The following is a 17458-nucleotide window of genomic DNA, read 5'->3' as shown; positions in this document are numbered from 1 at the left end:
AAAGGCAGCCCTGAGCTTCTGTAGTCCTGAGCTTCTACAGCCATTCGTACTTATTGGGTAGAAAGAGCAGGGAGGAGGGGGTAACAATTGGTCAGCTGCTTGATTGATCACGGGTTCACATCATTGCTAACAGGCCTCAGATGTGCCTAATCACAAGAAACACTGTGCCTAGGGCGTGACTGCCCTCAGCATTCCTTCTGGGTGCCGACATAGTTGTCAGCTTGCCAACATCCTGCATTCATGAGAACAGTTTGCTGTTTACTCATATAGCCTCCAGTGGTATACTGAGTTAATCACCACCCTCATTCTTTCGGCCTCCACCACCCTCCACCTTGGCAGGGCTTGAAACCCATTCTCTCTTTTCCCAATTCTGCAGTCTTTGCTTACTCTCTTTCTCCAGTAGTACTGCTACAGCCACTGTGAAATCTCTGCTCTGCTCTTCAGCCTCCCTGGTGTCATTTTCTTCTGGGCTTCCTGAAGCAATTGAAGAATTGGTCAATCATTTGAGGGAAATTTGTACACAGAGTTTGGCTTATTTATCTGCAATTTGTTCTTTTCTGGGATTCTGCCCCTCAAGTCCCAAAGACTGTGGCAGTAATTAACTCTGATCTGCATCTTCTCCACATTGTAAGATTTCCACTTTCTGCTTGGACTCTGCTTCTGGATCACAAATTGGAAAATACTCTCAGGAAGAAACCTGGGAGGAATGTGGAGCTCACCTCACATGCTTCCCTTCTGTCAAGCATCAAGTCCCTTTAGTCTGCCTGTCACTCTCCCATGTCTTAAACTACAGTTTTGTAAATTTTGCTCAGCATTTACAGTTGTTTTTCTCTGGAGAGCTGGACCAATACAAGTCCCTCAGTCAAGACCAGAAAAAGAAGTCTTTTCTTTCTTTATTTGATTTTCCTCAGAGGCAGGTTGCCTAGCACCAAAACAACAACAAAAATAATCTGTGATCATTTTTGTTAGAATTCAGAAAGAAGGCCGAGCATGGTGGCTCACACCTGTAATCCCAGCACTTTGGGAGGCCGAGGTGGGCAGATCACCTGAGGTCAGGAGTTTGAGACCAGCCTGGCCAGCATGGTGAAACCCCGTCTCTACTAAAAATACAAAAATAAGCCAGCTGTGGTGGTGTGTGCCTGTAATCCCAGCTACTTGAGAGACTGAGGCAGGAGAATCACTTCAACCCAGGAGGCAGAGGTTGCAGTGAGCCAAGAGCACGCCACTGCACTCCAGCCTGGGCAAAAGAGCGAGACTCTGTCTCAAAAAAAAAAAAATCAGAAAGAATTGGCACACCTATGTTGTTAAGTTTTCCAATCCAAGAATACTGTATTCCTTATCATTTGTTCATTTATGTCTCTCAATAATATTTTTGTTTTCTTCATAAATTTCATGCACATTTCTTATTAAATGTATTCCTCTGCATTTCATCTTTTTGTTATACTAAATTAGGATAGCTCTTTCATCATACTTTCTAACTAGTTTTTGTTTTTCTATGTAAATGTTATTTATTTTCTATATATAAATTTTGTATTCAGTCACTGATATAGTTAGGTTTTGTGTCCCCATCCACATTTCATCTTGAATTGTAATCCCCATAATCCCCACATTTCAAGGGAGGGACCAGGTGGAGGTAATTGGTTCATGGAGGCCGTTCCCCCCGTGCTGTTCTTGTGATAGTGAGTGAGTTCTCACAAGATCTGATGGTTTTATAAGGGGCTCTTCCCACTTTGCTTGGCACTTCTCCTTCCCACCACTTTGTGAAGAAGGTGCCTTGCTTCCCCTTCACCTTCCACCTGTAAGTTTCCTGAGGCCTCCCCAGCCGTGCTGAACTGTGAGTCAATTAAATCTCTTTCCTTTATAAATTACCCAGTCTTGGGTAGTTCTTTATAGCAGTATGAAAACAGGCCAATAAGGCCGGGCACGGTGGCTCACGCCTGTAATCCCAGCACTTTGGGAGGCCGAGGCAGGCGGATTACGAGGTCAGGAGATTGAGACCATCCTGGCTAACATTGTGAAACCCATCTCTACTAAAAATACAAAAAATTAGCCGGGCGTGGTGGCGGGCACCTGTAGTCCCAGCTACTCAGGGAGGCTGAGGCAGGAGAATGGCGTGAACCTGGGAGGCGGAGCTTGCAGTGAGCCGAGATCACGCCACTGCCCTCCAGCCTGGGCGACAGAGTGAGACTCCATCTCAAAAAAAAAGAAAACAGGCTAATACAGTCACCCTATGAGTGTATTGTTTATCATATTTACTCAACCAAAGTTCTTGAATCTTCCAGGTTATTTTCTCATTTGTAAACAATGAAAATGTTATATTTTATTTAATTCTTAGATCTCTTTTTTTCTCTGTAGGATTAATTAGTACCTTCCATGGGAAAAACAAGTTAATTAATATTTGGTGATAAAATATATTTTTGTATTTTTCCTGCATTTACAGGGTGGGGAGTGTTTTTAATGTTTTCAGTTAAGCACAGTGCTGCTTTTTTGGAGGGTTGAAATAAGTACGTTCATGAAATAAGGAAGAAAACAACCAGGGAATGTAAGTCATTGTAACATAGGTATAAGAAATCAATAATTAGGAAAGTGGAGTAACTTTTCTAATTATTGATTTCTTACAGATGTAAAAAAAAAAAAAAAAAAAGTGACCTCAAAAGGTGGTGGTGAATTTAGGGCCACCACTAGCCCATATAGTACCTTGTGCAAATTTTTTAAAGGTGCCCACTCCTTCAGACAGAGGTAGGCCCATGCCAAGGGACACATTTGACAAACAGAATATGGATAGATTTCAGCCAACAGTCACCCCCTTAGTCAGGTGCCTTTTGTGCAGCAAACAGCCTGTATAATGGCTATCTAAGCCAGAATCTTTTTCCTATGGTGTAGACCAGGGGTCATCAAATTGTAGTCCACAAGCTAAATCCAGATCACACTTGATTTTGTTAAATAAAGTTTTATTGGAACACATTCATGCTCATTCACTTATTTATCTATGACTGTTTTTCACAGAAAAAGTCAGAATTTACTTGTTGTGATAAGGAATGTATTGTCTAGAAAGACTAAAATATTTATTGCCTGGCCCTCTGCAGAAAAAGTTTGCTGACCCCTAATGCAGACAATAAGGTACCACTTTCAAATATGCTTTGAGACTGAATTTAAAACACCTAATCAGTAAGACTTAAAAATAATGCAAATAATAAGTCCAAAAAATATTTAGAAGAAGAAGGGATTAGGATTGTAGAAGACAATAAATCTTGAACCTGAGCCTTGATAAATTCAAGGCTCAGGAAAAGGAGTTGATTGCATTGGATAGAACTTTTAGAGTTGTTCAAGTCTACTATTTTCTTGTTGACCTTCTAATTGTTTCTATTACTAAAAGTAAAACATTGAATTTCCAACTATTATTATTGGATTGTTCATTATCTCTCCCTTAAATTCTGTTTTTGCTTCATATGTTTTAATGCTGTGTTGTTAGGTGCATATATGTTTTTACTTATTACATTTTCTTGATGAAATGACCATTTTACAATTACAAAATAATCCTATTTGTCTCTAACAATTTTTGTCTTAATATGTTTCCCATCCTTTTACTTTCAATCTACTTTTACCTTAAAAATCTGAAGTGTACCTTTTTAGGCTGGGTGTGGTGGCTCATGCTGGTAATACCAGCACTTTGGGAGGCTGAGGCAGGAAGATTGCTTGAGCCCAGGAGTTTGATACCAGCCTGGGCAACATGGCAAGACCCATCTCTACAAAAACTTTAAAAATTAACTGAGTGTGATGGCACATGCCTGTAGTTCCAGCTACTTGTGAGGTGACCAAGGTGGAGGATTGCTTGAACCTAAAAGGTTGAGGCTGCAGTGAACCATGTTTGTGCCACTGCATTCCAGCCTGGGTGACAGAGTGAGAACTTCTCTCTAAATAAATAAATGAAATAAAATATAGTGTGCTTCTTTGGAACAGCATACAGCTGAAGCATAGTGTTTATCCATTCTGTCAATCTGTGCTTTTTATATGGAGTGTTTGATTCATTTACATTTAATTACCAATAAGTTAGCATTTATGTCTGCTGTTTTCTATATGTCTTATGTATTTTTGTTATTTTATTCCTCTATTACTGCCTTCTTTTGGGTTAAATATTTTAGTCATAATTTTAGTTCCCTTGTCATTTCTCTTACTATATTTTGTTTTAGTTATTATCTTAGTGATTGCCCTGGAGATTACAATTAATATCTTATAACAAACTATTTTGAATTAATACCAACTTAATTATAATAGTATACAAAAACCTTGTCCCTATACAACTCCATTCCCTCCTCTCTCCTTCAGGTTGTTTCTGCCATACAAATTACATCTTTATACATTTTATGCCAACTAAATAAGACAGGAGAAAAAAAGAGCTACAAAGACTATATTGATACTAGCTTTTATATTAACCCATGTAGTTACCTTTACTAGTGCTCTTTATTTCTTCATGTAGATTCAAGTTACTGTCTAGTGTCCTTTCATTTTAACCTAAAGAGCTCCCTCTAGCATTTCTTACAGACTAGGTCTGCTAGTGATTACTTCTCTTGGTTTTTATCTGGGAATGACTTAATTTCTCCTTCATTCTTGAAGAACAGTTTTGCTGGATTTAGAATTTTTGGTTGATAGTCTTTCTCTTTCAGTCTTTCAAATATGTCATCCCACTGCCATTTGGCCTCCATGGTTTATATGAAAAGACAATTGACTGTTAATCTTTCTGAGGCTTTCTTGTATATGATTATTTGTTTCTCTCTTTCTGGATTCTCTCTTTGACTATGGCGGTTTTTTTCAATTTGCTATGAAATGTCTAGGAATAGATCTCTTTGAGTTTATCCTGCATGGAATTTATTGAGCTTCCTGTGTAAATTAATATTTTTTCATCATATTTGGGGATGAAATCTGATTTAAAATAGCCATTATTTATTCAAATATTCTTTCTGACCCCTTCTGTCTTTCCTCTCCTCCTCAGATTCCCATTAGGCATGTGTTGATACATTTGATGTTGTCCCATAGGCTGTATTATTTTGCCTCATTCTTTTTTCTTTCTGTTCCTCAGACTGGATAATCTCAATTGATCTATTTTCAAGTTCATTGATTCTTTTTTTTTTTTTTTTTTTTTTTTTTCCAAGACGGTGTCTCACTCTGTCACCCAGGCTAGAGTGCAGTGGCATGATCTCGGCTCACTGCAGCCTCCACCTCCCAGGTTCCAGCGATTCTCCTGCCTCAGCCTGTCGAGTAGCTGGGATTACCGGCATGTGTCACCACATCTGGCTAATTTTTGTATTTTTAGTAGAGATGGGTTTCACTATGTTGGCCAGGCTGGTTCTTTCTTCTGTCATCTCAGATGTGTTGAGCACCTCCAGGAAATTTATTATTTCAGTTATTGTAGATTTCAACTCCAGAATTTCTATTTGGTTATTTTATTTATTTCTTTTTGCTAATATTCTTTATTTGGTAAGACATCATTTTAATACTTTCAGTTCTTTAGAAATGGTTTTGTATAGTTCTTTGATCATATTATTTGATCATATTTAACATAACTGATTTAAAGTCTTTGTCTCTTAAATACAGCATCAAGGTTTCCTCAGGAATGGTTTCTATTGACTACTTTTCCCCCTGTGTATGGTCCAGGCTTTCTTTTTTCTTTGTATGTCTTACTAGGTTTTTTGGGTTTTTTTGTTTTTGTTTTTGTTTTTTACAGAGTCTCACTCTGTTGCCCAGGCTGGAAGGCAGTGGCGAGATCTCGGCTCACTGCAACCTCCGCCTCCCAGGCTCAAGCAATTCTCCTGTCCCAGCCTCCCGAGTAGCTGGGATTACAGGCACCTGCCACTACGCCCAGCTAATTTTTTGAATTTTTAGTAGAAACGGGGTTTCACCATGTTGGCCAGGCTGTTCTCGAGCTCCTGACTTTGTGATTCACCCGCCTCGGCCTCCCAAAGTGCTGGGATTACAGGCGTGAGCCACTGCACCCAGCCATGTCTTACTAGCTTTTGTTGAAAACTGGATATCTTAAATAGTATTATATGGCAGCCATGGAAATCAGGTTTGCCTCCCTTCCATGGGTTTGTTGTTGTTGCTGTTGTTACAATTGTTGCTGTTATTCTTGTTTAGTAACTTTTCTGAATTAATTTTGTAAAGTCTGTTTTCTTTGTTGTGTGTGGCCACTGAAGTCTGTGCTCAGTTAGCTTAGTAGTCACCTACTGACTGGACAGAGATTTTCTTACATGTCTGGAACCAGTAAGACTCCCAGTATTTCCCAAGAGGCTCTGTGTATGTATTGGGGTATGCCTTCAACATTCAACCAGGCAGTTTACAACTGTACCTTAGCTGTCACTGACTGCTTGTTCAGAGACTCAAGGTTGCCAGAGGTGAGAGCTCAGGGCCTTCTCAAGTCTTTCTTGGACATATAAACAGCCCTGGACAGGCACAGAGCCTTACACATCATGCACACAGTTCTCTAGATTCCCAGGAATATTTCAAAGTGTTTTAAAGCCCCCATTGGACATCTCATTCCCCAGTTCTCCTTTTAAGCTTTTTGGTTAGCCTATTGTTTGCCCCAACTGTTATGCAACACTTCACACAGCCATGATGTTCAACAATTGCCTCTGATTGCTTTTGCCAATCTCAGAGAAAAAGTTGTACACACTGATTGGGCTCTGAGCCAGGTCAAATAAAGATAGCCTTGTGAGTAGTATCAATCACTGGATAAATCAAATAATGACAATTCTCTGGGTATGAGGATTTTAAGGTGCTCCAAATCCATTCTACCTCCTTCAGTGACTGCCAGGCTACTGATTTTCACCAAAATTTGGTGCTGTTGGTTTTCAAACCTACTACAGAACTGGGTAGGGGAGGGGATATAAGGCAACTTAGATGCTGCAAAACTCACTGTTCTTACTGAGATTTAGCTGTTTTCCTTGAAAAGGCACTCTCTAGATTTGCTGCAAACCTTTGGTTAATTTTGAGTTCTGAAAAAATTTGATTTTGACAATTTTTGCTGGCATTCTCACTGCTTTTAAGGAAGAGAGGATTTTCAGAAGTCTTTGCCAATTTTGCTGACATCTGAATTGAACTTTAGCCTTGGATGGGCTTAAAGACCTTGTTAAAACCTTCCCTCTTTGACTATCATCTTTGTTGTTCCTTAGATATATCTCTTTGTCTCTGTCTGTTTATGGTTTGAAATTCCCAAAAAGTATTTCAAGAAATGGCTGCTCATCATCAGGGCTCTCTTCAGCTACAGGATAGTCTGATGAAGCCAGCCTGCCCCAACCCTGTGGTCAGTTTCCTGCCTGCTGCTCAAAGGCTGCCAGCCTGGAAGGGAACTGGAGCTCCACACTCTGCAATGGTGCCTCTCCTTCAGCACCCTCTCTGGTAGTTTACTGGAAATGAACATAGACTCACAGAGATTCCAGGACCCTAAGGGGGCCAGAGTGAATGTAGAATCCTTTCATTTGTTCATCTATTCATGTAACACCCATTCTTGAAGATCTGCTCTGTGCCCTGAATTCTGTCATTGCCAACAGCAAACACTTGCATGTTGTTTTATATCCTTGATTTCAAATTTCCTCTGTTGCTGGCATGACAGGGATGACATGATAATGACAACCTGGATTGCCCTGTGCCCTCCTGGGCAAATTCTGAAACCCAGACACCAAACATGACCCTGAAGGCACCAAGGAGAAATGCTAAATTTTGAAACAACCTTGGGAGGTACATAGCCACCCATGAGCATTTTATCCACCATTTACTGAGTATGTGATCTTGAGCCAGACAAGTCACCTCTCTGACCTCTGACCTCTGATTCCTCCCTTAAAAAAAATGGGCTAATTAGGTAAATGGCAAGGCCTGGCCCAGAGTAACAGCCTTACATAACACAAATTGGTCTCTTCACCTGTCCTTTATTCTCTCCTCCCCTCACCCATAGTTCTCTGAATCTCTGAATCCTTGCTTCAGAAGGTTCACTTGACAGCCTCTGACCTACACTCTGCCCCAAGGGCCATGGGGCTCCTCTTCTCTGGCTGGAGAGGGCTCACAGGCTCTATTGAGGCAGCTATGGATGGCCGAGCCCTGAGGAGGAAAGTTCTGGAGACCAAAGCTGGAGCAGCTGAGGCTTGAAAGACATGGAGAAAAGCTACTAATAAGGATGGACATAAAAAGCTAGCAGATAATAGGCTGGCAAAGCATCCACTCCAGGTGGCAGTCTGGCTTTTGTGTGTCCTGTGTAGTACAGTCCAGGTCATAACCCCAGACCTTAGGTCCTGTGAAAAGAAAGCCTGGCTGCAGCCTCAAAGGGCACCCGGTCACCCAGTGAGCCAATGGGGGCTGGACTCTAAAACCCATAAGGTCAGGGCCAGACATGCTAGGGCACTCTGAGCAGGAGGCTTCAGAGCATCTGCAATTGTGCTTCTTAGGCAAACTTAGAACAGGTCTCTTAACACCTCCACCCCTCCCCTCTCAGGACTTGAAAATTATAGAAAAAGTATTGGTTTCCAATGTGGGCTGCAAGTACTAATGGGTGGGATGACCTTGGCAAATTATTTAACCTCACTGAGTCCCAGGACCCAGGTCTTTAAACATAGAAGTCTACTCTCTGCTTCATGGTATTTTCATCAAAGCCAATGAGATGGGGTGGGGTGGGGGTGGATTGTGCACATGGCACAGAGCTTGGCACAGGGCAGGTGCCCAGGAAACATGACCAGCTTCTTCTGCAGTCAGTAAACCCTGCCACCCTCTGACCACCTCAGATTTCCCAGAAGAGGAATGATTCCTCCCGACAACCTTTACTGAGCACTCTCAGAGCTAGAGCTATGTAGTTATGCCCACACATAATAAAATAGAGGGGATGCAGGGGCATCCAGGACCTTCTCCATATTGAGAAAAGAAGATGGTAGGACACCCACCAAAGCCTCAGTAACTATTCCAGGAATCCTGCCTTAATTCCCCAAGAAAGGCACCCAGCTCCTATCATCTGCCAAGATCACAGGACCATAGGAGGCATGCTTTTCTCTTGCAGCTTGGCCATTTACTACCTGAACTCAGTTTCCAAAAGCCTTTCCCGAGCTAATGCCCAGCTGAGGAAGAAAATCCAAGTGGTGAGTCTGTTGGGAGTTTCATCCTGGAGGGTAAAAAGAGATCATGTTTTTGGTTTTTGCTAATTTGCTGTGTGAGCCCAGCTGTGTTACCTAAATGGCTTTCTTCTAAGCCAAATCCCAAAATATCTGTATTATAGGAAGTAGCCTTGTGAGATTCAACAGCATGCATTTATATTATTGAGGCTATTTGGTGATTTGTGACAATAATGACTTAAATTTCAAGGGGTTGCTAAAGAACAGGAGAAATTCAGTGAGATCAGCCAATGCTCATACAGAAAAAGCCAGTATCCACAATAATTCCTACAGCTTAAAGTGAATATTTAAATACTAAAAGAAATGTTGTCAAAATGACATATTTCTTGTGCCCTTTAGCCTAAAAGATCTCCTGAGTCCCCTTCACACATGGGAAGCCTCTCTCAACATCCCAGCTGACACCCTACTTCTGACTGCTGTCTACTGACACACACACACACACACACACACACCCTAAAATTCAGACCCTAACCCTCCCTAAGACCTGTCCTTGCTTTCTCTGTCCCTCTTCTGGAGTGAATTTCATCTGTCTTGCTACTGGTTCCCCCATCCACACCTTCTTCTGGTTTTTGTTTTGTTTTGTTTTTTAAAATGGAGTCTCGCTCTCTCACCAGGCTGGAGTGCAGTGGCATGATCTCAGCTCACTGCAACCTCCACCTCCCAGGTTCAAGTGATTCTCCTGCCTCAGCCTCCCAAGTAGCTGGAACTACAGGCGTGCACCACCACACCCAGCTAATTTTTGTATTTTTAGTAGAGATGGGGTTTTACCACGTGAGCCAGGATGGTCTCCATATCTTGACCTCATGATCCGCCTGCCTCGGCCTCCCAAAGTGCTAAGATTATTGGCGTGAGCCACCGTGCCCAGCCCCTTCTTCTGTTAATCTCACTGGGCTCCTGCCCAGGTACAGAAAACCACTGAAATAGAGGATTGGAAAGATCGCTGTCCTCTGGCCACATGTTCCTTTAATCGCTGTGTGAATCTGAGAGCCTCAGGCTGCCCTCTCCAATCAGTTGTGAGGACCAGTAACAGGCAGTTTAAGGTAGCCACCAAGAACTGAAAACAGGCCAGGCATGGTGGCTCACACCTGTAATCCCAGCATTTTGTGAGGCCGAGGCCAGTGAATCACCTTAAGTCAGGAGTTGAAGACCAGCTGGGCTAACATGGTGAACCCGTCTCTACTAAAAACACAAAAATTAGCCAGGTGTGGTGGCACACACCTGTAATCCCAGCTACTTGAGATGCTGAGGGCAGGAGAATCGCTTGAACCCAGGAGGCAGAGATTGCAGTGAGCCGAGTTCACGCCGCTGCACTCCAGCCTGGGCAACAGAGTGAGACTCCAACTCAAAAAAAAAGAAAAAAAAATCACTCTCAACACCTCTGAGCCTCAAACACCCATTTCCTGGGCCCGGACCAACAGTTCATTATTTCCTGCAGCTCCGTGAAGTTGAGAAGAGCCACAAATCTGTAAAAGGCAAAGCCACAGCCAGAGATTCAGAGGACACACCTAAAAGCAGCTCCAAAAATGCCATCCAGCTCCAACTCACCAAGGAAGGTAAGCTCTTTGTCATAATGATTATGTTTTACAAGGCCACATGGAAAGGTGTAAAGAGCCTATGAAACAATGTGAAATCAGACTGTTCTGGGATTGAAATCAGAATCCTAACAATTATTAGCTTATGAAGTTGGGCAGGTGAATATAGGGGTCAATCATAGCACCTGCCTCATGGGATGGTGAAGATGAGATGAAATCATGCATGTAAAGTGTCTACCAGAATTCCTGGCACAGAGAATGAGCCAATGAATACCAGCTGGCAGTAGTGCCATCATGCACCCCTTAATAACATTTGGATCAACCATGGATCGCATCTACAACGGTGGCCCCATAAGATTATAATGGAGCTGAAAAATTCCTATTGCCAAGTGATGTAACTGTCAACATTGTAGCAAAACACATTACTCATGTCTTTGTTGTGAGCTGGTGTAAACAAGCCTGCTAAGCTGCCAGTTATATAAAAGTCTAGGCCGGGCGCGGTGGCTCACGCCCGCAATCCCAGCACTTTGGGAGGCCGAGGCAGGCAGATCACGAGGTCAGGAGATCGAGACCATCCTGGCTGACATGGTGAAACCCCATCTCTACTAAAAATACAAAAAATTAGCTGGGCATGGTGGCGGACGCCTGTAGTCCCAGCTGCTCATGAGGCTGAGGCAGGAGAATGGTGTGAACCCGGGAGGCGGAGCTTGCAGTGAGCCGAGATCGCACCACTGCACTCCAGCCTGGGCAACAGAGCAAGACTCCGTCTCAAAAAAAAAAAAAAAAAATGTCTAGCACATACAATTATATATGGCACAGAATACTTGATAATGATAATAATTATGTTACTGGCTTACGTGTTTACTACACTACACTTTTTACTATTATTTTAGAGTAGATTCCTTCTACTTACATAAAAAATAGTTAACTGTAAAACAGCCTCAGGCAGGTCCTTCAGGAGCTATTCCAGAAGAAGGTGTTGTTATCATAGGAGATGACAGCTCCATGTGTAAATTGCCCCTGAAGACCTTCCAGTGGGACAAGATGTGGAGGTGGAAGACAGTGATATTGATAATCCCAACCCTTTGTAGACCTCAGCTAATGTGTGTGTTGCATCTTAGTTTTTAACAAGAAAAATTTAAAAAGTAAAAAGAAAAAAAATTCTTAATTTAAAAACAGAAAAAGCTTATCAAATAAGGATATAAAGAAAAAATATTTTTGTACAGGTGGTCAGTGTATTTGTGTTTTAAGCCAACTGTTATTATAAAAGAGATAAAGTACAAAAGTTACAATAAGCTAAGGTTTATTACTGAAGAAAGAAAAAAAAATTTTTTTTTGAGACAGTCTCACTCTGTCACCCAGGCTGGAATGCAGTGGCGTGATGTTGGCTCACTGCAGCCTCCACCTCCAGGGTTCAAGTGATTCTCCTGCCTCAGCCTCCCAAGTAGCTGGGATTACAGGTGCCCACCACCATGCCTGGCTAATTTTTTGTACTTTTAGTAGAGACAGGGTTTCACCATGTTGGCCAGGCTGTTCTTGAACTCCTGACCTCGTGATCCGCCCGCGTCAGCCTCCCAAAGTGCTGGGATTACAGGCCTGAGCCACTGCGCCCGGCCAAGAAAAAATGTTTGTAAATTGAGTGTAACCTAAGTGCACAGTGTTTATAAAGTCTGCAGTAGTGACAGTGGTGTCCTAGGCTTTCACATTCACTCATCACCCACTCACTGACTCACCCAGAGCAACTTCCAGTCTTGCAAGCTCCATTCATGGTCAGTGCCCTAGACAGGTTTACCATTTGTCATCTTTCATATACTCTACCTTTTCTTTGTTTAGATACACAAATGTTTACCATTATGTTCCAACTGTTTAAAGTATTCAGTACAGTAAGTGTTGTGCAGGTTTATATTCTAGAAGCAATAGGCTAAACATATAGCCTATGTGTATAAGAGGCCATGCCATCTAGGTTTGGGTAAGTACATTCTATGATGGTCACACAACAACAAAATCACCTAATGATGCATTTCTCAGAATGTATCCGCATCCTTAAGCAATGTGTGCTATAGTTTATATTCTCTGAAAAGAGAAGCACTGGAATATCTAGAATAATAGAGTGAGAAAAGGCCACATAAAAAGTTCCCAAGAAAGTATCTTGGGGCTTTTGCTCCTCGGCCTTTTGGCTAAGATCAAGTGAAAATATCCTGGGGCTTCAAAGGGGAGTGATCATAGACCACCTCAAATTAGGAGTGAGGAAAGGTCAAGTTGAAAGAGACCATCTCTGAGATGATCCCATTTTCCAAAGATCATCTCTGTTATAAAATTAAACAGTGTCTGCATGCAGACACTTTAGCCTTGGATGTAAGAAGTGAATGAGATGCATGAGGAATGACTGACAGTTTAGGAATTTGAACTTTATTTTTTTGAGACAGAGTCACACTCTGTCGCCCAGGCTGCAGTGCAGTGGCGCGATCTCTGATCACTGCAACCTCTGCCTCCCAGGTTCAAGCGATTCTCCTGCTCAGCCTTCCGAGTGGCTGGTATTACAGGCACCTGCCATCATGCCTGGCTAATTTTTGTATTTTTAGTAGAGACGGGATTTCACCATGTTGGCCAGACTGGTCTCAAACTCCTAACCTCAAATGATCAGCCTCAAGTGATCTGCCTCAAATGGCCTCCCAAAGTGCTGGGATTACAGGCATGAGCCACTGCACCCAGCCTGAACTTTTTTTTTATACAAGCATTCCAATTTCTTAGTAACTGGAATTTTTATTCATTTTCTATTATTAAATATTAGCTATAATAAAATGATACTAGCTGCTGCAACAAAGAGGCCCAAAATGGCTAGTGGCTCAGACACCATAAAAGTTCACTTCTCACTCAACACAAAGTCCAAACTGGGTGTTTTCACCTGACAGCCACAAGTGCTGATATGGGGACCCTGGCTCCTTCCATCTTGGGACTCTGCCTGCATCAAGCTAGCGCAAGGGGAAGAGCTTAGGGGACACACCTGGATGTGGTCCCATCAAAGCCTGGAACTCCAGCACAGGCCACACTCATCCACAAGGGAACCAGAGCCCATTTCTGTGTCCCAGAACAAGAGGGCCTGGGTTTAGTAAAGAGCAGTCATTGTCCCTAACTTGGAGTTAGAGGAGGGGAAGGAAACAAGTTAATGAAGGATTGGAAAGTAGATCTGATTCCAAACAATTCCCACAGCCCCTTCCCTTCCATCATCACATTTGACCCCAGCAGTCACCCTGCGAGGCTGCTGTTATTCTTGTCCCAATTTTGTACTCTAGAAAACCCAGGATCAGAGAGTCTAGCCTAAGGCCAGGTTCAAAATCAAGTTCTCTAGCCAGAAGACCATACTCCTCCAACAGATGTGTTTATGCAAAAGCCAGGCCAAGGTGACCCTGAGACAGCTGAGTGCAATCCGACAGCTCTCACATCACCAAATAGGACTAAAACCTACACCGCAGGGTGGCTCCAGAGAGCTCCAATTCAACCTGTACAAAATCTCCCACTTCCTCTTTCTTGTCTTGGTTCATTTTCCAGAGACCACTCCTCCCTCTGCCAGCAAAAGCCAGGCCATGGACAAGAAGGCGCAGGGCCCTAGGACCTCCAATTCTGCCAGCAGGACCACACTGCCTGCCTCTGGACACCTTCCTATATCTCGGCCCCCTGGAATCAGACCAGATTCTGGCCACGCCCCATCTCAGACTCATCCATGGAGGTCAGCCTCTGGGAAGAGTGCTCAGAGACCTCCCCGCTGACGGCTAGGACTCCAGGCAGCCTCGACTCTAGGGCTGATCCTCAAGTACCCCAGTTTCACACATACCAAACCAAGGTTCTCTCCCCTCTTTCCTCTCACATACATGCTCTCTCTCCTCTCTTGGAATGCATGAACTTTGATTCCTTCAGGCCCTTGTCAACTACCAAAGGAGGAAGACAGTGGCTTCACCTGTCCTTTAGGGAAGGCGGAGCCATCTCTGCTCTAACTGCCCTCCCAAATATCTTGGTTCAGACAGCTCTGAACCCCACGCTCACAGCGGTCGACCTTGCCTCCCGATTTTGGGAGTTGGGGAAGGGCCATGACCACCCTCGTAGCCTTTTTCCATGGGACACAGTTTAGGACACAGGTTTCTGCCAGCTTCCCTAACCAGGAGGTGGATGCAGAAGGGCCTACATTTCTCAATCCAGAGGAAGTGAGCTGGTTTAAATGAAAGGTCCAGGCCAGGCACAGTGGCTCACACCTGTAGTCCCAGCACTTTGGGAGACCAAGGTGGGAGGATCACTTGAGCCCAGGAGTTCAAGACCAGCCTGGGCAATGTGGCGAAACCCCATCTCTACAAAAAAATTAGCCAGGCATGGTGGTATGCACCTGTAATCCCAGCTACTTGGGAGGCTGAGGCAGAAGGATCACTTGAGCCCAGGAGGCAGAGGTTGCAGTTAGCTAAGATCATGTCACTGCACTCCAGTCTGGGCAACAGAGTGAGACACTGTCTTAACAACAACAACAAGAAGTCTGGCCAGGAGTGGTAGCTCACACCTGTAATCTCAACACTTTTAGAGGCTGAAGTGGGAGGCCAGGAGTTTAAGATGAGCCTGAGCAATATAGCAAGACCCTTGTCTCTACAAATAAATAAATGAATGAAAGTAAATGAAAGTGAATGAAAATAAAGGTAAATGGACCAAAGATCAGTCATGGAGAGTGGGGATTGGTGGGAAGACTGGTGATACCCCAGTACCCAGCCCAAGGGAAGCTTACACCATGGAGCACAAAACAGGGAGTGAAAACAGTGAATCACAGCAGCAAGTGAGTTGCCCAGTGCCTCTTATCTTGGAAGGAAACCTGCCTTACCCAGGGCAGAAAAATCTTTTTCATGCACCAAATTCTAAAAGGAATTTGATAACATAATTATTGTACAAGAGACCTTGAAGATGGTTTCTTTGAAGAATTTTGCAAAAGGTATAATGCAGAGCGTTGTCTCTGGGGATTCTACGTTCACTTAGTGTCATATCATGGTTCTACGCAGAATATTTCTTAGTGAAAAGAAGCCGAGGGCCAGACCATTAAGAAGGCCTTGATGGCAAGGGCAGAGCCTTGGTAGGGTGGGAGTCGCAGTCCAGGACTCTGCAACAGCCCAGCTATCTTGCAGACAGCTCCTTCCTTTCCTCCACTCTGTGCTCCCAGACCCAGGTAAGCAGTGTGGCCTCAGGATCAAGGGACCCTCTCACCCATGCCTCTGAGTGTTCTAAAGAGAGTCAGCCACCTTAACCTCATCAACTCATCAACTGTTACAGCTACCACACAACCAGGTCCCCAGGGGTTCTCAGGAGAATCCCCCAGACCCAGAAAGTCAGGCAAAGCCCTGGTAGAGAGATGAAGACTTTTACAGCAATTTCATAAGCTGTACAATTAAAATAATTTCTAACTTCCCTCCCAAATCCTTTCCCTTCTCAATCCAGCACCAAAACTTCACATATACAAACTGCAGTGGAATAATAGGGACATGTGACCAGGAGAAACAGGATAAATTATTTCACACCAATCTCTCCTGGCAAGGCTAACGAAGATGTTGCAATGCCTGATTTCCATGGAACCCAGGTCCAAGCCCCAAATCCAAAACTGCCTGTGTGTCATATGCCTTCCCCCAAGCTAACCTACCTGAAACCTCAATACAGGGATTCTGGCACTGTAACCCAACCAATCAGGACCAGAAGGCCCAAAGATGGCCACCACACCAACACCTGGCCTTCTGCATAAGAATGCCAGGCCCTGAGGCAGGGAACACTCTGCCTGCCTGAGCCATTGGTCCCCTAGTGATTACTGTCAGGCCTCCACTGGTTACTAATACACATAAATACCCACCACAAACACAAACAAACCATCCTGATCTGATGAAGTGTAATTTTATGTGATGGAATGTATGTGTCATCTAATGCTGCATAACAAATTATTCCCAAAACATAACAGCCTAAAACAATAAACAATTACGTATTATTGTATGTAGTTTCTGTTCTGTGGGTTATAAATTTGGGAGTGGCTTAACTAGGCAGATGTGGTTCTGGATATTTCAGTCAAATTCTCAGCTAGGGCTGCAATTATTGGAAGGTCTGACTGGGACTGAAAGATCTGCTCTCAACATGGCTCACACATGACTATTGGCAGGAGGCTTTTGTTCCTTGCTGGCTATTGATAGGGGACCTTGGTTACTCTCCATGTAGGCCTCTCCATAGAGCTGCTTGGGTGTCCTCACAACATGGCTGCTGGTTTCCCCCAGAGCAAGTGATCTGAGAGGGAGAGCAACGAGGAGGCCACAATGCCTATTATGACCTAGTCTCAGAAGTCACACTATCAGTTCCACCACTTTTACTCATTGGAACTGAGTCACTAACACTAGCTCACACTGGAAGGGAAGGGAATTAGGCTTCACTTCTTGAAGAGAGGGTTACCAAAGAATTTGTGGACATATTTTAACAGAAAATTTTCTAATTCAAATAATTACAAGACCTCTATCAAGAAAACTCTGGCCAGGCATGGCGGCTCATGCCTGTAATCCCAGCACTTTGGGAGGCCAAGGTGGATGGATCACTTGAGGTCAGAAGTTTGAGACCAGCCTGGCCAACATGGTGAAACCTCATCTCTACTAAAAATACAAAAATTAACCAGGTGTAGTCATGCACTTCTGTAATCCCAGCTACTTGGGAGGTTGAGGCAGGAGAATTGCTTGAACCCGGGAGGCGGAGGTTGCAGTTAGCGGAGATTGTACCACTGTACTCCAG

At 43.5% G+C, this 17458-nt stretch overlaps 1 protein-coding gene across 1 annotated transcript in view; it reads left to right on the top strand.

Moving 5' to 3' along the window:
- Positions 1–16681, top strand: part of TMC2 (transmembrane channel like 2) — a 108543-nt gene extending 91862 nt beyond the window's left edge. The window contains exons 18-20 of the mRNA XM_054466653.1: positions 9035–9113; positions 10582–10699; positions 14228–16681. Coding sequence (XP_054322628.1) covers positions 9035–9113; positions 10582–10699; positions 14228–14445 — 415 coding nt within the window. The 3' untranslated portion in view covers positions 14446–16681. The remainder of the gene's footprint in view (positions 1–9034; positions 9114–10581; positions 10700–14227) is intronic.
- Positions 16682–17458: the final 777 nt, after the last annotated feature.

The sequence above is a fragment of the Pongo pygmaeus genome, chromosome 21 (genome assembly GCF_028885625.2).
Source record: "Pongo pygmaeus isolate AG05252 chromosome 21, NHGRI_mPonPyg2-v2.0_pri, whole genome shotgun sequence".
Classification (NCBI taxonomy): Eukaryota; Metazoa; Chordata; class Mammalia; order Primates; family Hominidae; genus Pongo; species Pongo pygmaeus.
Note: the sequence above shows the minus strand (reverse complement) of the source record. Positions and strands in the feature narration are given on the sequence as shown.